This window comes from Rhinatrema bivittatum, chromosome 7, assembly GCF_901001135.1.
Source record: "Rhinatrema bivittatum chromosome 7, aRhiBiv1.1, whole genome shotgun sequence".
NCBI classification, from domain to species: Eukaryota; Metazoa; Chordata; class Amphibia; order Gymnophiona; family Rhinatrematidae; genus Rhinatrema; species Rhinatrema bivittatum.
The window spans coordinates 32601445-32625143 of NC_042621.1; the positions used below are offsets into that span (position 1 = coordinate 32601445).

Consider the following 23699-nt stretch of genomic DNA (forward strand, 5'->3'; position numbering starts at 1 on the left):
CTCCTCTTTCTTCCCATCCGGATATTGTCCAATTTTTGAAAGGTGTTAAGCATGTGAAGCCTCCGGTATATGCCCTATGGCCCCCTCTTGGAGCCTGAATTTGGTACTTCGAATTCTCAGCAGTCCTCGTTCGAGCCCTAAAACATGCCACTCTGAAGGATCTTATGCTCAAGACAGCCTTCCTGGTGTCCATTTCTTCCACCCGCAGGATCTCTGAACTCCAGGCTCTCTCATGCAGAGAGCCCTACCTCCGCTTCACGGATTCGGGAGTATCCTTGTCAACAGTTCCATCTTTCCTGCCCAAGGTGGTATCGTCTTTTATATGAATCAATCAGTGGAACTTCCATCCTTCTCGAATGAAGCATCCAGAGAACTCCGCCGCCTTGATGTCAAGCGCGTCCTTATTCGCTATCTGGAGGTGACTGAAATCCAGTTATCCGACCATCTTTGTCCTCTGAAGTGGCCCCAAGAAGGGCACCAAGGCATCCAAACAACCATTGCGCACTGGTTGAAGGAGGCAATTGCCTCAGCGTATCTGGGAGCAGGACGCCAGCCACCAGCGGGTATTAAGGCTCACTCACTCTGCACCCAAGCCACGTCCTGGGCTGAGAGGCAGGCTGTCTCTCCTCAGGAGATTTGCCGTGCGGCTACCTGGAAATCGCTGCACACCTTTGCACGGCACTATAGTTTAAATCTACAATCACCGGGTTTTGGCTCTTTTGGCGCCCATGTCATTCGAGCAGGGCTATCTGGGGCCCACCCTACGTAGGGAAGCTTTGGTACATCCCACTGTCTGGACTAATCCGGGTACGTACAGGGAAAAGAAAATTATTCCTTACCTACTAATTTTCTTTCCTGTAGTACCACGGATCAGTCCAGACGAACTCCCTCAGAATTTCATGGGATTGGGATTGTCTTTCAGCTGACTGTTCCCGGTCACTTAAGTGACTGGTTTTCCTTTTCCTGGGTTCTCTTTGCAAGTTATGGTTCACAAAGTTTATACTTGTTCATTATTAATCATTATTCGGTTCTGGTTTGCTTGATCCATCCAATATTCTCCTTTATGCTTTGATATTCTTAATACTGAAGAAGGCGCAGAGGGTGCTTATATGAGGGCACCCTACGAGTTTTTCTCTCACTCCATCTGCTGGAAGGGGGACATAACCCACTGTCTGGACTGATCCGTGGTGCTACAGGAACAAAAATTAGCAGGTAAGGAATAATTTTCTGTTCCTGAAGTACCATGGATCAGTCCAGAGACTCTTCCCCTTCTGACAAAAGACTTCCTCGCTTCTGGAGATGGCTAAGCTGATTGAGCTGACATTCGATTTGATCAGAGTGATGAAAACTGTACATTGTTGGTATATGTTTTGTTAAGTCAAGGGGGCCTAGTTTGCAGGGGGCTCTAACTTTGTCTCTGTTACCCAAGGTTTATTGGGGGTTTTGTTAAGGTGGACATCTTGGCTTGGGTACAGGTCAATACTGAAGGACTGCAGATAGCGCACTCTGACAATCACTAGTTGTCCTTCACTCTAACCCGGTCTGGCATTTATACTCATGAACAATGGACTCTGACACTTCCAGGTTAAAGCACCTTTTAAGCTTTTAACCCGTACGCTCTATGGTAACACTTTATATTTATTTCCTGCCTTATCTTCTTTCCAGCTTGTTGCAAGCTTCCAAGTTCTCTTTCCCTGTTGATTGTAACTTGACTTATTCCTACCTATTGTTATCTTTCGTTTACTTGAATTGTTAATCCAGTTATACCCTTGTTAAATGTAAACCGATCCGATATGGTTATTTACTATGAAGGTCGGTATAAAAAACTGTTAAATAAATAAATAAATAAATGTAGCAGTGCCTCAAAATTTTGTTCTCTGCCTCTATCTGCTGGTAGGGATGCATAAACCCACTCATCTGGATTGATTTGTGGTACTTCAGGAACGAAAATTAGCAGGAAAGAACCAATTTTCCTCTGCTTGGGTTCAGTAGTAGATGGTTTTAGAAATAAAATCTTGCTTTTTGCTAGAGTGTGTGTGTGTGTGTGTGTGTGTGTGCGCGCACAGTGCACGAGCAGGGCACTGTTGGGGATGGGTTTGTCAGGATGGATTCTGCATTCACTCATTGCTTCTTCTCATACAGGGGCTGCTCAGCACCAGTCTTAGATGTGAAGAGCCAGCACAAGAGGTTGATTCTGTCCTGTTGGTGTGTCATGCCAAGTGTCCCATAATCCTCTCCTCCGCAGCAGTATGGGAATTGTCATCTCAATTGTTTTTGCTTTTAGTATTTATTTATTTATTTATTTACATATCACCTCGGTTTACATAAGAACGAGAACTCGCATGTAAGAATGCTATTACATTAAACAAGGGATAAGAGAACTGGGATCAACAAGGTAATGAACAACAGAACAAATAAATAAAAGGCTCTTTCCTGGAGCCGGGAAAGGTCAGGGCAGACGCCAAGATACTCAGAGAACAACTCAGTCAGGCTAGAAGGGATCATAACTTGGACTGGACATCTTAGCTATGCAAGATCAACTGAGGGCTAGACATATCATAGACTATGTAAGAAATACTGGAATGTTAGTCCGAATTAGGGAAAGGCTTGCTCAAACAGCCAAGTTTTGAGTCTTTTTTTGAAGGTAAGCGGGCATAGTTCTAGCCGGAGCTCTGGAGGGAGGGAGTTCCATTGCGCAGGACCAGCTGTGGAAAGTGCTCGTTTCCTTAATGTGGTTTTGATATGGGGGGGGGGGGGGCGCATAGAGAGTGTCTTTATAGGCGGATCTAACCGGTCTGGAGGGTAAGTGGGGACGAAGTGGGATATTAAGATCCAGAGGAGAGAGATTGTGTATGGCTTTGTGTAGGACCATTAGTACCTTGTACTTGATTCTGAACATGATTGGGAGCCAATGCAGGTTTCGCAGGATGGGTGTAATATGATCTCTTTTATTGGTCTTAGTCAGAATCCTGGCTGTGGCATTCTGCAGCATCTGCAATGGTTTGATGGTGTTTGATGGGAGACCGAGCAGCAGCGCGTTGCAATAGTCAATTTTTGAAAAAATAATTGATTGGAGCACCGTACGGTAGTCCTGGAAATGGAGGAGCGGTCTCAGCCTTTTTAGAACTTGTAATTTGAAGAAGCAATCCTTTGTGGTATTGTTGATAAATCTTTTTAGGTTCAGTTGATCGTCCATGATGATTCCAAGGTTTTCTTACTTGGGAGGAAAGAGAAGGGTGCAATGAGTGATGATTGTTGGAAATTGCGTAATTGACATCCTGTGAGACGAGGAGGAGTTCAGTCTTGTTGGTATTAAGGATTAAGTTGAGGCTTGTGAGAAGTTGGTTAATAGATTGAAGGCAGTTGTTCCAGAAGCAGAGGGTTTTTGTAGTGAGTCAGTAATTGGTATAAGAATTTGCACATCATCGGCATATATGTAGTGAGTTAGCTTAAGGTTGGACAGGAGCTGGCATAGTGGGAGAAGGTAAATGTTGAACAGGGTAGAAGATAATGAGGAGCCTTGTGGAACTCCCTGGGTTGAGATTCTGTATTGTTTATTTTGACCTTGTAGAATCGGTTTTTGAGGAAAGATTTGAACCAGCTAAGTGCTGTGCCTTTGATGCCGATGTCAGCTAGCCGATCAACGAGAATTGAATGATTCACCGTGTTGAAAGCAGCTGATAGGTCGACGAGAATGAGCAGGCAAGGTTGTTTATTGTTCAGATTCAGAAGTAAGGTATCTGTTAGTGAGATTAAGAGGGCTTCGGTGTTTCGAGATTTACGAAAGCCGAACTGCGAAGGGGCTAAGATGTTGTTATCGTCCAGATATTCTGACAGTTGTTTATTGACTATTTTTTCTAAGATTTTGGCGAGGAATGGAAGGTTAGCTATAGGGCTGAAGTTAGCTATAGGGCTGAAGTTGAATTTGCACATTCCAGCTTAATTGCATGCCTGCCTTCAGTCTCAGGTAGTCTATAAGGGGCCCTCATTGTCCTATGGCATTAGCTGGCTGCTGCTAACTTTCAGGGTTTCTCAGGTCCTAATGTTGCTGCATTTATCTCTCAGCTCTGGTGGCCCATGCTGGAACCAGTGCTTTGGAGCCAATGGAAGAGGTTGGCAAGTCTTCTCTGGCAAAGCAGCTGGAAGAGTTGAGAGCGTGCCAGCATTCTGCTATCAGGTGAGTGTCTATTGCTAGCCTGCTATAATGCAGGACAGGGGACGGTACACTATAAGGAATAATCTCTTTCAGAAGCCTATTTGCAGTGGAAGGAAGGACAGTATTATTCATTTCTACAGTCTGTACAGAAGTTGGGAATTTACTGTCCATGGATAACGAACTGAAGTTACCATGCTCCCAACAGTGCAGTAAGAGAGAGCTGGTACTTCTGCTTTAGTTATACACGTAATACAGAAACATGGATTCCCTCTACGTATCCAGATCATTCCAGACTCCTGGGTTTTGCCTCCCTGCCAGCGGATGGAGGCAGAGAAAGTTTAACTGACACTGTATATAACCGAATGTGCCACCTGTAGTCCCTCAGTATTTTTCTGTTTCCAGATGGTAAATGGTGTAAAACCTGCAGTCTGAAGAGAGAAGAAAAAAAGATTAAAAGACAAATTTTCTGGTTCCTCCCAAGGAGTTGTGAGGTCTTGGTGGGGCCTTTCCCTCTGGTTTGAGGCAGACCAGCAGGGGGTTGTGACCCTTCTGATAGCTTGGTCCATGGGGTGGACATTGGTGGTCCAGATCTCTCATCCCCCATTAGACAGCGTTGGAATCTGCTGGCAGTTCTGCACTGCAAGCCCAGTGGAGCAGGGAAAGTATCCCTTCTATACGGTTTATCCTGGGCTGGGTCGCTAAAGTTTGGCGAAAGGAGACATCTATTGCCAGTGGTATGGATCTTTTTTGCTTTGCCATACAGCCTGTGCTTCTGGAAGCTGTACCTCTGTACCAAAGGAAAGTATTGGTTTCTATGTATCTTTGTGTTCTCAGAAAGTTAAAAAAAAAAAAGAGAACAAGGAACTAGTTAGGGGAATCTGTGCAGCATCGGGGTTCCAGGGTGGGAAGCTACTTTAGCAACTTGGGGAGCTCAGCGATGGGATTTTTCAGCAGTTTCTCTGATGTTTGGCTCCATAGCACTGAAGGACTCTTCCCCTGCTTGCCATTGAGGTGCTGGTTGTGCCACGAGTACGGGGAGGAACAGTGTGTGCGTGTGGCAAGAGCAGCATGGTGTTCCGGTGGGATTGGGGGTCTGCATCAAGCATGACCACGCTGGTAGAAGAAGCCTCGCGGGTGACGGGGTCTAGTGCTTCCTTTCCCCGTCAGCGTTGAAACAGCAGCCATTTTTGATTCGCTAGCAACGTCAGCGGGAGAGGCAGGGGAATCCCCTCCTCAACTCTTGCCAGCGGTTCCCTGTCCCGCAGAGAAGCACTTGCACTGAGGAGGAGTTTCTGGTTCTGGTAGAGGTATTCTACAGGTTTTAATTTGCGTATGCACAAAGTGTGTTTAGCAGATTACTGGCTCTTGGCCCCAGTTTCCAGGGATTCTCGGCCAGTCAAGAGGCCTGAGCTGTTGAGAAGCTCTTCAGGCTGCTGATTTTTGGTGCCGGATGTTAAAAATCCAGGCCTAAAAGTGCTGAAGGTGCGGGCAGGCTTTGCTTAGCCATGTGGTAGGCCATGGCAGCAGTTCTTTTCCCACGTGTGTAGGCATGTGCGCACATTCATAGAAACATAGAAATGACGGCAGAAGAAGACCAAACGGCCCATCTAGTCTGCCCAGCAAGCTACGCACTTTGTCCATTTTTTTCTCCTTTTTTTCTCTCCCACCTGTTACTATTGGCTTCCAGTACCCTCCAGCCCTAATTCCCCTCCACCCCACCACCAATTTAGAGAGCAGCGCCGTATCTGCATCCAAGTGAACGTCCAGCTCAATTAGGGCTAGCAACTGCTGTAACAGCAGGCCACACCCTTACCCCATACTCTTACCCACCCCTGTTTTTATTTTTTTGTTTGGTTTTTGGTTTTTTTGGAGATAGCAGCCCTCCATCCTTCCGCTCCGTGAAGGTGGAACACCAACTACTGGCCACTGGCATCCCGCTCCTTGAATGCCTCTGTGGCTACTGCCGCTCCGTGCAGTGTTTGAATGCCTCCTCTTTATTCACGCCCTCTAGACTTGATGGATCCACAGTGTTTATCCCACGCCCCTTTGAAGTCGTTCACAGTTTTAGACTTTACCACTTCCTCCGGAAGGGCATTCCAGGCATCCACCACCCTTTCCGTGAAGAAATACTTCCTGACATTGGTTCTTAGTCTTCCTCCCTGGAGCCTCAGCTCGTGACCTCTGGTTCTGCTGATTGTTTTCTGACGGAAAAGGTTTGTCGTCTTTGGATCATTAAAGTTTTTCAAGTATCTGAAAGTCTGAATCATATCACCCCTGCTCCTCCTTTCCTCCAGGGAGTACATATTTAGATTGTTCAATCTCTCCTCGTATGTCATCTGATGAAGACCCTCCACCTTCCTGGTCGCCCTTCTCTGTACCGCCTCCATCTTGTCCTTGTCTCTTTGTAGATATGGTCTCCAGAACTGAACACAGTACTCCAGGTGAGGCCTCACCAAGGACCTGTACAAGGGGTAATCACTTCCCTTTTCTTACTCGATATTCCTCTCTCTATGCAGCCCAGCATTCTTCTGGCTTTTGCTATCGCCTTGTCGCATTGTTTTGCAGACTTCATATCGTTAGACACTATCACCCCAAGGTCTCTCTCCTGCTCGGTGCACATCAGCCCTTCTCCCCCCATCGAATACAGTTCATTCGGATTTCCACTACCCATATGCATGACTCTGCACTTCTTGGCATTGAATCTCAGCTGCCATATCTTCGACCACTCTTCCAGCTTCCTTAAATCCCGTCTCATTCTCTCCACTCCTTCCGGCGTGTCCACTCTGTTGCAGATCTTAGTGTCATCCGCAAAATGCAGATCTTAGTGTCATCCGCATTCTCGCCGTGTGGCTGTTGCATGCGCAGGGACCTGTGCACAAAAGGTTGTGGCCTAGACTTGAGCGCATATGTCTGTGACCTAGACTTGAATGCGTATTTGCACAGGTACTTGTGCTCATATGACTGCAGATTTGCACATGTCCTGGAGAGGGGTATGTGAGTATGCCTGGGTGGCATTGATGTGATCACCGGATGTTGGGGATCCAGTTTACATGTGCTTTAGTGAAAGTGTTCTACAAGCGGAACTGTCCACGTCCCATCTGAGTAAAGGGTCCATAGACCTGCCCATTTAGTGGGGGCAGGGGGGGGAAGAGTCTGCCACTCATACTGTTGCTTTCTATATAGTGCTGAGCTGTTGGAAATTTTCAATGCTGATCACTTATGTTAAATTTGGTAAACGAGTTTTCCATTGTCTTTTTGGGCAACTTCGCCTTCTTATGGCTTGTTGGAGGAGAGCGAGTTTGCTTAGAAATTTATGGTTGTTGATGTCATCTTGGTTTGGGTACAGGTCAATACTGAGGGACTGCAAGTGGCACACTGGGTTATGTATAGTGTTGGTGAAACTTTCTCTATCTCCATCTGCTGGCAGAGAGGCAAAACCCAGGAGTCTAGACTGATCTGTGCTGCTACAGGAATGAAAATTAGCAAGTAAGAACCAGTTTTCCTATATGATGGAAGATGAGGAACTTAAAGCCCATCTAGTTGCCTAATTTTCTTTCTGTCATCTGTATATTTATTGTAGTTCATTATGTTGTAGCAATGAAAATGAGAGGGCATTGAGGAGTAATTAAGTTAATAATTGTGCATTCTGCACAGACTCTGGGCTTCCAGATGTCATCCATAGCCTGAATATAAACACATTGTCTGGGTTTCGCATGCTAGTCCTAAAGGATTGGATTCCTTGGTCTCTGCTGCAGAGTATATGACAGGGCTTTCCAAACCTGTCCACAATAATTATGTATAAGATAAATTTGGTTATACTAGTGACTCTGTTTATGCAAATTTATCTCATGCATTTCATTGTGGATGGAAATCCTGAAAACCCAACTGGCTGAGGAGTCTCCAGGACAGGTTTGGGAAGCCCTGGTATATGGACCTGTATGTTCATGGCAGCATACTGAGGTTAGAATTAAACAGCTATCAATCATTTTTTACTGCAACTTGTGCTGCAAGGCTGAGGCCACTGTAAGACACTATCTACCTAAAAGGAAAGGGGTAGGGGGCTTGCTATCCTGATTTTGAGCAGATTACGCTTGATAATTTGCTAGCAGATTTTTATTTAGGTTTTTGTAGTTTTGGGGTACTTTACTAGAATAAGACTTTTCTGATTATCTGTGAAGATCAGCAGTTCAAGCCAGACATGTGGGTTACATGACTGTGCTTGGCCCTGAATTAGTTCTTTCAAAGCCTTCTGGAAAGGGCAAAAGCTCCTTGCGGCCCATGTATGACATTTCACGTTCTCCAATGCCCCGTTGGCTATCCTTAATTTGCTTTTGACTGCTAAAACAGGCAAACAAGTCATTTTCTTCTGTGGCCCTGCAGGTTTAAAGATGCTGATCTACTTTTTCTTCAAACTCTCTCCCTCCCGATCATCCTGGTTAAGTTTTTGGCACAATTGAGGGGTTTTTTTCCCCCATCAATCATGATTTTTCTTGTGTGGATGTGCCAGTGGCCACTTGGCCAAGTTTTTTTTCACTTCTTTGAACTGTCTTTTGTGGAAGGATAATTTCTTCATTTGATTTCTCCATGTCTGAGATGCAGTTCAGCAGGCTTCATTGTGAGTTAAAGTCCAGCTTCTCAAAGCTGGCATTTAAAAACTTGATCATGGAGCCACATCCATGGCTGGTGGTCAGACCACACTGAAGAGGCCCTCAACTTCTTTGGTTAGTACTTTGTCTCCTTGCTCTTGAAAGGAAAATAAATGAGTTGGTGCTGAGCCTAGAGCAGATGAATCAAAGCTTTGATGTGGCTCTTGAATGATGCCAGGAATTGGGAATCTCCACATCATCCAAAGCAGTAATATCTGGAGGTGAGAGGTGCCTCTAAGGCTCAGACAGTGACACACCAGTCTCCAGAAGTCTAGTCTGGAATCTTTGACAGTAACCTTCAGAGAGCTGTAGAGGATATGAACACTCCTGGTATTGTCAATGGCATTCTTTGAGGTGAGTTGGACTGAAGAATTGCCGAACTGTTCACTTGACATGTCTGACCTGTTGATGTCTCTTGATGCATCAAGCAGTCCTCCTCTCAACATGTCCCCTTTAGCACAGAGCTTGTCAGTGCTAATACAGATGCAGCACCTCTAGGCTGTCTCATCACTATACAAACTGAGCCAAAGTCAAATGGGTTCAGCGCAGGAAATCTTTCCTGTCCCTCAAGCCTGCTTTCCTAGCGTGTAGCAGATGGACTCAGGACCAATGGGTATAGTGTGCTCCTGATAGCAGTTGGAGACGGAGTCAGATTTCAGTCTGATGTCAGCACTACATATAGCCATGCACAAGGCTTTGCTCTCCAGTTTTTTCCGTCTCCATAGCAGTTCGGGACTTCACGCATGCTTGCACAGCATTAGAAAACCAAACTCCAAATTTAAAGAAGAAACAAAAACTTAAGGGCAATGGGACAAAGACCTCCAAAACGAGCCCCGTTCTCCTGCGGTGATACCTGGGGGTCCCTCCCCCGGTCGAGATTTCCTGAGGTGATTTCCGAGATCCCTCAGAAGTAAGCCTCGGTCCTGGCGTGGACTTAGCCCCTGGGAAAGGGAGCGGCTGAGAGGCAGCCTCGGTCCGGTAGCCGTCCCGGCTTGGACTTAGCCCCCTGAAAAGGGAGCGGCTGAGAGGCAGTGGCTGCAGAACCGAGCACGACTGTGAAGGTAATTCCCTCTCCCCCTGCAGCCGGAGACCGCCCAGCGGAGGACCAGGAAGCGCCGAGAACAAGGTAAGCTAGAAAACTTTCTCTAAGTCTCTGGTCTCAGAGGTAGACCCCGATCTGGCAAGAGTGTCCTCCCATGTAGAGATCCCCTGGGGGAGCCGCCATCTTACTGCGTGGTCGCCGGCGCCTCCCCCCCCCCCCGGTCGCCACATCGTCCGCACAACTGAGCCGTGCGGCCAGCCGGCACACAGTACTTGTGCGCATAGCGGCAACGCGCATCTACGCTGTGAGCACAGCGATGCGCACATCTGAGCCATGCGCACAGCAGCACGCCCAGGGGTGCCAAGTGCACAACTAGGCCCGCGCGCATCTTCCGTTCCTACGCACAGAACGTAGGTGCACCCGGAACGCATAACCAGGCCTCCTGGCATGCACACCTGTACAGGATACATGCGCAAATCATGGCACCGCCATCCAAGACAGCTAAAGGTCCAGTCCTCTGCCCGGCATGCCACCTGAGAGCGGGGCAGCCCAAAGCGACCTCCGCCCTGTGCCCGCTATGCCAAGAAGCTCGGGGGGAGCCGAGACAAGGTCCCCCTCAGCCTTTAGAGGATTTTGGACCAAGCGAGACTACCCTGGACCTCTCTATTCCCGACTCGGGCCCTCCACAGTGGGGCCCTTGGGGAGCGCCGTCGAACCCAATGCAGTCCCAGGCAACTTCACCTGGATGGGATTCTTCGCTGAGCTGCAATCCTACATCCATGCACAGACAGAGCCACCAGCGGCACAACCACAACCCATGCCAGTGGTCCAGAACCTCCCAGGCCCCTCCCGGCCTCCACCAGATGAGCCTCCCCTGGACAAATACCTCCCCTTAGGGGACACAGATGATTTGGAGGAGGAATCAGAACCCCTGGAAGAGGGGGAACTCCCTCCAGGAACAGAACCGTATCGCACCATGATGCGCTTCTTCCCAAAAGACGAATGATCAGATCTCGTAGCCACGAGTCTGAAGGCATTGGCCATCCTGGACACATGCAGCACAGCAGAGTCCAAGGCGAGCCCCTTCCTGTCTGGGCTCTGCCAAACCTCAAGCCATTTCCCTACGCTACAGGCCATATAACAACTGATCGACCTGGAATGGGACGCTCCAGAGGCCACCTTTAAGGGAGGTCGAGCCCTAGAAGTTCTCTATCCCTTGGACCCTGCGACGAAGGAACTCCTGAGGTTTTCCAAGGTCGACGCCTGGTTTGCGCCACCACAAAGCACACTACCATACCAGTCGAGGGAGGAGCTTCACTCAAGGATGCCAATGACTGACGGCAGGAATCCATCCTCAAGCAGTCTTATGATGTATCAGCTATGACTTTACAGATCACTGCCTGCTGCGCCGTGGTATCACGCGCCTGCCTGGCTATGGCCAGGGACGCAACTACACCAATCAAGGCATTAGACCCAGCAATATTATTCCTCACGGATGCAACCTCAGACCTGGTACGCACCTTAGCCAGGAGCCTCTTGTCCATAGTGGCAGCCAGAAGACAGCTCTGGCTCCGAAGCTGGTCAGCCAACGCGACCTCTAAGACAAGGCTCACGAGAAATACCCTTAGAGAAACACTCCTATTTGGAAGCGACCTGGACTAATTAGCCGACAAATGGGGCGAGTCCCCAGTACCCCGTCTACCGGAGGACAGGAACAAGAGGAACCAACGCCCCTCTCCCCGGCACCCGAGGGCAGAGGATCCCAGCGTTATAGACCATACAGAAACCAAGCCCCCCCCCCCCCCCCCCGGCAAGGGGCAGTCCTTTCAGAACAGACACAAGAAAAGAGGAGCCAGCTCGGGACCAGGCCCCAGCCGCAACATGCAATGAGAATCAGCAGACCCATCTACAGGAAGAGATCATAGGGGGCAGGCTTGCCCTATTCTACCAAAGATGGGTCAAAATAACGTTGGACAATTGGGTCCTATCCATCATCCGAGAGGAATACTACCTGGACTTCCACAGCATCCCCCTGGACAAGTTTGTGATTTCTCCGTGACTCGACCCCTCTAAGAGGAAGGCATTGGAAACCACACTATCAAAACTACTCGCCCTAAAGGCAATAACACCGGTGCCCATGCACCAACAAAATTCTGGGCACTATTCCATCTACTTCATCGTACCCAAGAAAGAGGGAACATTCCGGCCCATACTGGACCTCAAGACCGTCCATCACTACCTGAAGGTACCCCACTTCCACATGGAAATCCTGCGTTTGGTGATAAAGGCGGTACAACCGGAAGAATTCCTGACCTCCCTGGATCTGTCAGAAGCCTATCTCCACATACCAATCCATCGCCTCCATCAGCACATCCATCAGTGATATTGGGCCATCACTACCAGTTCCAGGCCCTACCATTCAGGCTAGCTATGGCTCCCTGAACGTTCACCAAGATTATGGTGGTAGTAGCGGGGACACTGAGGAGAGAAGGGATCCTCGTGCATCCATACCTGGACGATTGGCTGATCAGAGCGAAATCGCCAGAAGAAAGCCATCAAGCAACCACCAGAGTCATGGAACTACTGCAGAACCTCAGGTGGGTCGTCAACACACTCAAGAGCCACCTGCAGCCCTCCCAATCCCTAGAGTTTCCTGGGAGTCCAGTTCGACCCCAAATGGAATAAAGTCACCCTTCCCCCTACAAGGAGAAGGAGATTGATGGAACAACTACGAATATTGTTGAACTCCACTCTCCCCACGGCATGGGACTATCTCCAAGTCCTCGGACTCATGGCATCAACCATAGAAGTCATTACGTGAGCAAGGGCCCACATGCAGCCCCTACAACATTCCCTACTATCACGGTGGAACCCGATGTCTCAGAACTACTCCACCCCCCTCCAGCTACCTGCAAAGCCTCGTGCACGGGTATATGTAGTGCTGACGTCAAATTGAAATCTGACTCCATTTCCAACTGCTATCAGGAGCACACTATACCCATTGGTACCTGAAATTATCAGGTAAGTAATTTCTCCATTAGCCCTGAAGCCCAAAATGTTGGGTCTTAAGCCACAGAGGCCCCCAGCTTCAAGATTGGTGCAGTCCCAGACATTCTTTTAAAAATGTTTTCTGAGATATTTTGAGCCCTAACTACCTGTCAGAGGAGCTCTGTTTCCAAGAGGAATACTCAGCTGATCTTCCATCAGCCTTGTCTGGCACAGGCCAGAAAAAAGTCTGCTCCTAAAGACCTATCCTTCCTGATTTTGCCTAGAGGATTTTGCCTAGAGGATCCCTTTTGATTTGCAGGATGAAGGTGATTCCAGGGCACCTCTTTTTAACCTCCTCAACTACTTGTATACCTTGATGAAGTCAGTAGCAGTGCCTCACCACCCTTTTTTTCCAGATATAAAGAGGAGAATGTCTGAAGACCCACATATATTTCCTGTCAGAAGGCAGACACAATATCGTGCCCAGGCAACTGAGGGATTTGACAAACCTCAGTTAGCACACCAAGTGTGGTAATCGAATACACCTTAAAAAGCACCAAGAAAATGAACTCGTCTTGGTCCCTTCTGGATGTGACTGTGGCCCTCTTTTGAGAAAAAAAAATTATAAAGATGTCTCCACGGTAGTTTGCCCAGGAGGGAAGGCTTCGGACTGCTGTTCGAGTTGTCGATTTGATCATTGGGAATGTAGATAGCTGGGTGGGTAGTAGGCATGAAGATCTCTCGATAACTTGCTCATACGATGTGAAGGTAGTGGACCTCATGCATCACCTAGATAGGATTTAAGAGATTGCTGGGGATGAGCTAGCTCTTGTGATACTTGTGAATACCAGTGACATAGGAAAGTGCAGAAGGGAGATTCTGGAAGCCAAATTTAGGATTTTAGATACAGAATTGCAATCCAGAACCTCCAGAATTGTATTCTCAGAAATGCTTCCTGTTCCCATGTGCAGGACCCCAGAGGCAGGCAGAGGTCCAGAGTCTCAATGCGTGAATGAGACGGTGGTGGAGGGAAGAGGGCTTTAGATTTATAAGGAAATGGGGAACATGTTTGGGAAGGGGATGAGCTATACCTTAACCAGGATGGAATCTGGCTAGTGACACTAACATTTAAAAAGGAGCTACAGTAGCTTCATGAGGGAAAACTGATGGTTCAGTGGGAGGTATCTCCTAAAGACATTGTCAAACAGGAAATGTAGAGATTCCTGATAGAGAGGTTGTTATAATGCTTGAATTTAAATAAAGAGCAGCCAAATACAAATGATTCCTAATGTATCAACTGCTAAAAGCAGGTTGTGAATAGAAAAGAAAAGCATATATACATTTCATTGTCTGTCTGGAAATGCCAGAAGTCTATTAAGACTGGGGATTTAGAATAATAATACCATAATGCTGTGAAAAAGTATAATAATGAAATTTAATGTGGACAAGTGCAAGGTGTTGCATATAGGGAAAAATAACCCTTGCTGTAGTTACACAATGTTAGGTTCCATATTAGGAGCTACCACCCAGGAAAAAGATCTAGGCATCATAGCAGATAATACTTTAAAATCGTCAGCACAGTGTGCTGCAGCAGTCAAAAAAGCAAACAATGTTGGGAATTATTAGGAAGGGAATGATTAATAAAACGGAAAATGTCATAATACCTCTGTATCGCTCCATGGTGAGAATGCACCTTGAATACTGTGTACAGTTCTGGTCGCCACATCTCAAAAAAGATATAGTTGCGATGGAGAAGGTACAGAGAAGGGCAACCAAAATGATAAAGGGGATGGAACAGCTCCCCTGTGAGGAAAGACTGAAGAGGTTAGGGCTGTTCAGCTTGGAGAAGAAACAGCTGAGGGGGGATATGATAGAGGTCTTTAAGGTCATGAGAGGTCTTGAACGAGTAGATGTGACTCGGTTATTTACACTTTCAAATAATAGAAGGACTAGGGGGCATTCCATGAAGTTAGCAAGTAGCACATTTAAGACTAATCGGAGAAAATTCTTTTTCACTCAACGCACAATTAAGCTCTGGAATTTGTTGCCAGAGGATGTGGTTAGTGCAGTTAGTGTTGCTGGGTTCAAAAAAGGTTTGGATAAGTTCTTGGAGGAGAAGTCCATTAACGGCTATTAATCAAGTTTACTTAGGGAATAGCCACTGCTATTAATTGCATCAGTAGCATAGGATCTTCTTAGTGTTTGGGTAATTGCCAGGTTCCTGTACGTACCCGGAGTGGGTTGAGCCTCCTTTCCAGCAGGTGGAGACAGACTAAAACTTGAAGGATGCCCTATATCAGGACAGAGCCTATCCTCTACCCCTTCAGTATTCGTCTGTCTCCAGCAGGTGCAGCATCTCCCCTTCGGTTCTCTGCTGTAGGCTAGTCAGCCTCTTCTTCTTTCTTTTTCGGCTCAAGCAAGTAGTTCTTTTGATTCCCGCTTGTTTTAGAAACAAAGGAAAAAATCTATGAAGGAAATTTTGCCTCCTTTTAGTGCTTTTACTGTTTTTGTGTGGGAGATGTCCGTCTCCCAGCTCTTGGCCGGCTCAGGGGGGCTTTGCCTCTTTTGCAGGAGGGGGTTCCCTGCATAGTCCTGAGTCCATGGACGCTTCCAGGTGTGGGGACCGATGCTCTCCGGGCCTCGTTTCCCCTCTGGCTGCCGAGAGGGTTTTTAACCCGCTGCTGCGCTCAGTAAAAAAAAAAAGGAGTTTAAAAGTTTCAAACTTTCAGTAAGTTGCAGGTACTCACCTACCTCTAACTTATTTGCAGCAGTTGACCAGCTTTTTTATTTTTTTCTGGTCAGAGTAGGGCTAGAACCGGCAGCCAGAGAAGCAGAAGGCAGCAGGTTTCCCGCTTGCTCTCTCCTGCTGTGCAGGCTGTCAATCAAGCTTTTTTTTTTCAGCTTTTTTTCTTCAGCCGCGGCTTAGCTATGTCCCGGCTGGCAGCCTGCCTTTCTTGTGGGCTGTCCTCTTCGCGTTTTTCGCGGCAGGGCCTCTGCACTGCTTGCCTGCAGGGTGGGGAAGGTCCCTCCTCGGCAGGACAAGCAAATTTAGCCCAGGGCTCCACTCCTCCCGACATGGCTAGGCCTTTCCCGGGTCGGCAGAGCCCGGGAACGGCCGCCATCTTGGATTTTTCATCGGGGCCGATTTCAGTGCTCCCTGGGGCTGGGGGGCCAGATTTTTTTGATTTAACCCCCGATTTGGCCCCGCGGGTGCCCAGGAAGGGGGGTCCTGACCTTCCCTCTCCCCCCCCTGCCAATTCCAGGGTCCCATTTTCAGCGGATTTCGTCCTCCTCATGCACAAATCTTATCTAGCTACCCTGCATGAGCTGGACGAAAGCCCCCCCCTCCCCCCCCCGCCCAAAATCCCTCGTTCAGCGCCGTTGACCACTGGACCGGCCGCGGAGCCCCAGGGACCAGTGCGGGTGGTCCTAGGCGTCGTCTCCCCCCCCCCCCCCCCCCCCCCCGGTGTCTCCCGTGTTCTCGGACCCTGCTGCTTCCTCGGATTCTACAAACTCTTATTTTCTCAAGCATAGATTACTGCAACGCAATCTTTTTAGGACTTCCTCAATCCACTTTAAAACCGTTACAATTATTACAGAACGCAGCAGCACGAGTGCTCACGGGCAAAAGGAAATTTGATCATATCTCTCCAACTTTAAAAAACCTTCATTGGCTACCAATCTCACAAAGAATCAAGTACAAGACCTTAACTATTCTACATAGTGAAATTTACAAAGAAAAGAATTCCTCTCTAGATAATATGATCGCAATTCACAAGTCTCCTCGTTCTTCACGATCTTCTGAAAAATTACAACTAATCATTCCCCCCTTGTCATCTGCGAAACTATCTGCTACTAGAAATAGATCCTTCTCGATAGCAGGACCCTTAGAATGGAGGTGAAGGTTAGTCAGCACGTTACGGCCTCAACGCTCTAATCTCTATGCCCCCTGCTTTTACTCTTGTAAATAACCTGCCTAAACTTGTATATAGCCCTCTAAATAGCTCGTTACAGTTTTATTGCTTTAATTTCTATGCCCCCTGCTCTATGTATAATCCTCCTTGTTTTCCCCTCCCTGTTGATTGTAATTTCTGCCTTTAGTTACAATGTGAACCGGTATGATGTATGCATACTAATACCGGTATATAAAAGTTTTCAAATAAATAAATAAATAACTCTATTCCAAACTACTTAAGTTCTATCAGAGATTCCAAATCTTTCAAAAAAGAACTAAAAACTTGGTTGTTTAGACAATCATTCACAGACTATTTCGAATAACATTAATCCTCATCTTGAACCCTAATACTTCTGTATTAAATTTCTTCGAACTTAAGATGTACATTGTATACTGCTAACTTGTTTTACTCTACCTCTGTTGAGGTGTTATTTTCATATTTTTCTGTTCTTACGTTATGAGTTAAAAAAAAACAAACCAAAAACTGTGTTTCTTGTATGAATTGTTACAATGTAAACCGGAGTGAAGGCAATCTGCTATACTTACGTATATAAAAGAATTTAAATAAATAAAATAAATAAATAAGGTTGTCTCCGCTTTTCACGTCAACCAGTCGGTAGAACTCCCCGCATTCTCTCCGGAGGAGGTCGCGGGTACGGCTGGTGGCGACCTCCGTCAGCTGGATGTCAAACGAATCTTGCTTCGTTATCTCCAGGTCACTAATGACTTCCGCGTATCGGACCATCTCTTCATCCTTTGGATTGGTCCCAACCGGGGTAAGCAGGCTTCTAAGACCATGATTGCGCGTTGGTTGAAAGAAGCCATTTCCTCGGCGTACCTTTGTCAAGGTCGTCCGTCGTCCGCTTCCTGAGGGTCTGAAAGCCCATTCCCTGTGTTCTCAGGCTACTTCGTGGGCGGAGAGTCAGTTTGTCTCCCCGCAGGAGATTTGCAGGGCTGCCACTTTTGCTTGGCACTACCGTCTGGATGTACACGCTCCAGTGTTCGGTTCCTTTGGGCGGCAAGTGCTTCGAGCGGGACTGTCTCGGTCCCACCCAGTTTAGGGAAGCTTTGGTACATCCCACTGTCTGGACTGATCCGGGTACGTACAGGAAAGGAAAATGAGTTCTTACCTGTTAATTTTCGTTCCTGTAGTACCACGGATCAGTCCAGACTCCCTTCCCTGTCTGTCTTCTGTCCTCTCAAAGCTTGTTTTCTTGCAAGTCTGCAGATTTTCATATATTTCTTTGTGCAAGATTACTGAGCAATTACACTGGAAGCCTTGGTCGTTTTCTTATACCAAGTTGATGCAAGAGCGTATAGGTATGCCATGTTTTTCTACATTATTCTATATTTGCTCCGTTGATCTTTACAGTTACTTGCTTGATCCTATTCTTGGGTTTGTTGTTTTATGCTTTGACATACGTTATACTTAAGGGGTAGAGGATAGGCTCTGTCCTGATATAGGGCATCCTTCAAGTTTTAGTCTGTCTCCACCTGCTGGAAAGGAGGCTCAACTGGTTTATGTTTCTAGGAGACTTAGAAACATAGAAATGACGGCAGAAAGACCAATCGGCCCATCCAGTCTGCCCAGCAAGCTCCCACACTTATTTTCCCATACATATCTGTTTCACCAACCACCGATTTCAGGGCCCTTGTTGGTAACTGTTTGATTCAAGTTTCCTGACATCCCCTGCCATTGATACAGATAGTAATGTTGGATTTGCATTAATGGTGAGCATAAGGCTTAATGGTTAAGGGTAATAACCGCTGCATCAAGCAAGTTACCCCGATGCTTGTTTACCCAGACTGCACAGATCATTGCCTTGTGGATGTTGCCTGAATGTAAATCCTGTTTTCCACATTTCCCCCTTTTCCCCCTGCCGTCGAAGCAGAACAACGCTATATATGTATTCAAAGTGATGTATCAGGCTTAATTGGTTTAGGATAGTAACCGCCGTATTAAGCAAGCTACCCCCACGCTTATTTATTTACACCGATTGTGAAGTTCAGTCCTTGTTGGTTGTTGTCTGAATGCAAATCCTCTTTTCCACATTTCCCCCTGCAGTTAAAGCTGAGAGCAGCGCTGTATATGCATTCAATGTGATATATCAGGCTTAATTGGTTTAGGGTAGTAACCACCATAATAAGCAAGCTACCCCCATGCTTATTTGTTTATCCAGATTGTGAAGTTCAGTCCTTGTTGGTTGTTGTCTGAATGCATATCCTCTCTTCCACATTTCTTCTTGCCATAGAAGCAGAGAGCAATGTTAGAGTTGCATTAACCTTGCGGAGGCTTATTGAGTAAGGGTAGTAATCACCATGTAGTAGCCTCCATGCCTGTAATCCACCCCTATGGCTCTTCACGTCATTCCCATCCTCTAGCCTTTAAGGATTCACAGTGTTTATCCCATGCCCCTTTGAAATCCTTCACAGTTTTAGTCTTCACCATTTCCTTTGGAAGGGCATTCCAGGCATTCACCACCCTCTCCGTGAAGAAATACTTCCTGACATTGGTTCTGAGTCTTCCTCCCTGGAGCTTCAAGTCATGGCCCCTAGTTCTACTGATTTTTTTCCAATGGAAAAGGTTTGTTATTGACCATGGATCATTAAATCCTTTCAAGTATCTGAAAGTCTGTATCATATCACCCCTGCTCCTCCTCTCCTCCAGGGTATACATATTTAAGTTCTTCAATTTCTCCTCATAAGTCATTTTATGAAGACCATCCGCCCCTTACATTCTCTTCTGTAAACGGAGTTACATCTACTCTACTCCCCTCCAGTTTCTTGTTACATAGTGACTGTCCTTCTCCAGGGTCCTCTTTAGTGAACACCGAACTGAAGTATTCGTTTAATATTTCTGCCATTTCTTCATCTCTCTCACATATTGGTCCTTTTCACCTTTCAATTTCACTATACCACTTTGAACTTTTCTCCTTTCTCTGATGTATCTGAAAAATGTTTTGTCACCTCTCTTTACCTCTTTGGCAATCCTTTCTTCCGCTTGACTTTTTGCCGTCTTGATTACTTTCTTCGTCTCCCTCAGTTCCACCAGATATTCTTCCTTCTGCTCCTCCCTTTGGGTTCCTTTATATTTCTTGAATGCTGTTCTTTTAACTTTTATTTTGTCAGCCACCTCCTTTGAGTACCAGATAGGTTTCATTTTTCTTTTGCTTTTCTTTACTTTTCTAACATGTAGATTAGTTGCCTTGGTTATTGCTCCTTTTAGTTTGGCCCACATCTCTCATGTTCTCCCAGCCTTCTAGTTCTTCCTCCAGGTACTTCCCCATTTCATCAAAATCTGTGTTTTTGAACTGCAAAACTCGGATCTTTGTGCTTCTTCTCCGTATCCTGTTTGTGATATTAAACCATACCGTTTGATGATCACTGGTGCTGAGGTGGGCACCCACCTGGACATTAGAGACATTATCTCCATTAGTGAGCACTAAATCTAGTATAGCTCCTTCTTTTGTAGGTTCCATTACCAATTGTTTGAACTAGAGACCCTTGTAGGGTATCCACTATCTCTCTACTACTGTTAGATTCTGCAGAAGGGATTCTCCAGTCTACATCCAGCAGATTAAAATCACCACTTCTCCCTTCTTTCCCATCTTTTGGGATGTCTTCAGCCAGATCTCTGTCAAGCTCTTCCATTTGATTCAGAGGCCTGTAAACCACTCCAATAAAAATGGATGCCCCATCCATCTTTTTTTAGGTCAGCCCATAGTGCTTCTTCTTTGCCCCATCTTCCTTGCAGCTCAGATGCTTGGATATTGTTTCTGACGTAAAGAGCCACTCCTCCTTTCCTGTCCTCTCTGTCCTTCCTCAACAAGTTATAGCCCGGTATTGTCTTATCCCAATCATGAGATTCCGTGAACCACGTCTCCGTGACAGCAACAATGTCCAAGTCCACCTCCACCTCTAGGGCTTGCAGATTTGGGATTTTATTACCCAAACTATGAGCATTTGTGCTCATAGCTTTCCAGCTTTTCTCGTTCAGGTTACTGTTTTTCTTGGACTCCTTTTGTAAGTTATTTAGTTGAGTTTTGTTATCCACTTCACCCTTTTCCATTGCATTAGTATTTGGGGGGTGACATTCTAATTTCTTTCTGCCACCCCCGGCATCTAGTTTAAATGCCTTATGACATAGGATTTGAATTTATCTCTTAGGATCCTTTTTCCTGCCACAGACAGAAGTAAGCCATCTTTGACAAAGAGCTTTTTACTGTTCCATACACGGCCCCAGCCCCCAATAAATCCAAAACTTTGTTCCTTACACCAGGATTTGAGCCATGCATTGAAGTTATTAATATGGCTTAGCCTCTCCTTCCCCTTTCCATGAACAGGTAACACTTCTGAAAAGGCAATGGTTGAGGTCTAATATAATTTTTACTATTCCTGTATTATAGGAAATTTCATTAACAAGTGGATGCTTGTAAATTGTGAAAATGCATAAATTAAAAAAAAAAAGAAACGGGGTAACCGCGGCCGTGCTTTACTGTATCGGCCTGTATGTTTTCAGTTAACACTTGGTGAAGGTTGTTCTCAGGACCCTGTATCTGCAATTGAGTTTCAAAAGACCGTCCCCCGGATTGGTTTGCTAAGTTAAGCTTTTTTACTTAGCTGGTCACAAGAAGCTTTAGTTCTTCCTGTCTCCTGGCTTATCACAGCAGACTAAGGTCCTGATAAACCCCTGCTAGGCTCAGAGTCTTCACCCCTAAGCTAATTCCAGCAAGACACTTTCTGGAAACTTTTCTTTTGCCTTAAATGAAGCCCACAGCAAATTTATACACCAATATCAATATCTAGACAAAGAGAGAGTTTAGTGGCAGCTATTTCCAAATAAAGAGAGACTTTAGTGACAGCAGTATCTAATTAAATCTAGAGGTATTTTTTCTTAGGTGTTTCCTAAGGAGCTTAGAGCTCTGCCTAAGAAGCCAAGGGGCTTCTTAGGCAGAACATTACATGATTGCATCAGAGGAAATATTTAAGGCAGTGACCAAGTCCGCCTTGAATTCTTTTGCTAAGCATTACCATTTGGATGTTCAAGCCAGACACACTGCTGCGTTTGGGATGAGCAGATTGGTAGCAGGATCCCACCCAATGTGAGGATTGCTTGGGTCCATGCCTCTGGACTGTTCTAGTGGGACGAAAAGGAAAGAAAAATTTGATCATACTTGCTTTCCTTGAATCGTATGAGATCAATCTAGGATCCGACCCAGTTTATCCTTCTCCCTGCTCATCTGAAGAAAGCTAAATGGTTACACATTTGGTGTGTTCTGGTTTTTGGATTAATGTTTTTATTCTTTTCTTATCCCTCAGTTGGTAGCAAACCCACAGAAAATTAGTTCTTATCTGCTAATTCCCTTTACGTACCCGGATCAGTCCAGACTGCTGAGTTTTGCCTCCCAGCAGATGGAGACAGAGAAAAACTTGAAGAGCACCCCCTCTTAACCTGGTGTACCACCTGCATCTCTGCAGTATTTTTCTGTCCAGCAGATGGAGGTGGTGCAAAATCTGCGGTTCTGAACCAATTTTTGAGATTCCAAAAAAAAGAAAAACAAAAAAGACTAGTTTTCTTTCTATCAAGCAGGACAACGAGGAGTGGAGATTCCTTCCAGGGGGTCGGCGAGTCCTAGTGGGACCATCCCCCCTGGTAGCAGGTCTTGTGGAGCGGGGCTGGATACCTCGTGAGGCACCAGGGGTGATCACCGGTGGTCCGGTCCCTCCCCCAGCCCGGATCCGGAGCAGCCTGTATGCCTTGTCAGTAACGCTTAGGTTCTTTTTTCTTCACCGAGCTTTAAAAAAAAAAAAAGACAGGCTTTGTTTAGTTTTTAGCCGTGCAGCGATTCTCTCCACATATGTGATCCAAGTTTGAGCTGGCGGCCGCAGCTGTGCTTCAGGTTCCCAAAGTCCCTTCTTTAATTTTCTTTTCGCGTCGGCGCCTTCCCCGAGCGCTCCCTCATCGGCCATGCTGCATCCTGTGCACTGTTCGGCCTGCAGGGAGCCCGTTTTGCGGCTCTCCAGCGCAAGCTTGTGTGCTCGTTGCCTCTACTGGGGAGGTATCTTCAGGAGCAGCATGGGGTCAGCGACAAAGTCCTGCAGTGCGGGCAAACAGCCCACTATGCAAGCGGGACAGGCCGACCCATTTCTGCTGAGCATGGGAACGGTGGCCATCTTAAAAACGTTTTCTGCCACTCAGGATAAGGCGGCAGGGGGAGGGGATCTCCCGCCAGACCTATCTTCTGCTCAATAAAGTCCTAAGGGTCCTCAGGACTTGCTGCCTGAACTCTCCGATTTCGATCCCGATCCCCTGGAGGGGGATATGGGAGGCCCAGCTGCTTTTAGGCTAGCCAATTGCAGCAAAGCAGTGGGTCACCGCTCTGGCGGAGAGAGGGGCCTCCCAAGAAGGTCCCCAAGTGGCTGGAACCACAGGGGTCTCTCAGTTCGGAAGATTCGGGGCCCCTCACTTCCGGGAGACTTGAGTCCTACTCGGGACACCTCGGACCTAATCAGACACTCTGAACTTCCCTCAGTCCCTCCGCCCCTTACTGGGGTCGACCCGGACGAGGAGCTGGAGAAAGCTTTGCCTCTGTAGGGAGACGTCCTGAAGATCATCGCTTGTTTCAGAGGGAAGAGTTGGACCCTCCCATTCAGCATGTCCTAGCCGAGCTTGGAATTGCGCTCCCTCAGAATGTCCCGGCCCAAGACTTAGTGGGATCAGGTCCTGGCTGGTTTGCAAGGTCCAGCCAAGACTTTTCCTTTCCATCACATAGAAACATAGAAATGACGGCAGAAGAAGACCAAATGGCCCATCCAGTCTGCCCAGCAAGCTTCACACATTTTTTCTCTCATACTTATCTGTTTCTCTTAGCTCTTGGTTCTATTTCCCTTCCACCCCCCACCTTTAATGTA

General features: G+C 46.8%; 1 protein-coding gene across 1 annotated transcript in view; it reads left to right on the forward strand.

Annotated features, from left to right (window-relative positions):
- FANCA (FA complementation group A) overlaps nucleotides 1-23699 on the forward strand; it is a 522319-nt gene that overhangs the window by 478780 nt on the left and 19840 nt on the right. Inside the window, exons 35-36 of the mRNA XM_029608211.1 lie at nucleotides 2143-2247; nucleotides 4066-4177. Coding sequence (XP_029464071.1) covers nucleotides 2143-2247; nucleotides 4066-4152 — 192 coding nt within the window. The 3' untranslated portion in view covers nucleotides 4153-4177. The remainder of the gene's footprint in view (nucleotides 1-2142; nucleotides 2248-4065; nucleotides 4178-23699) is intronic.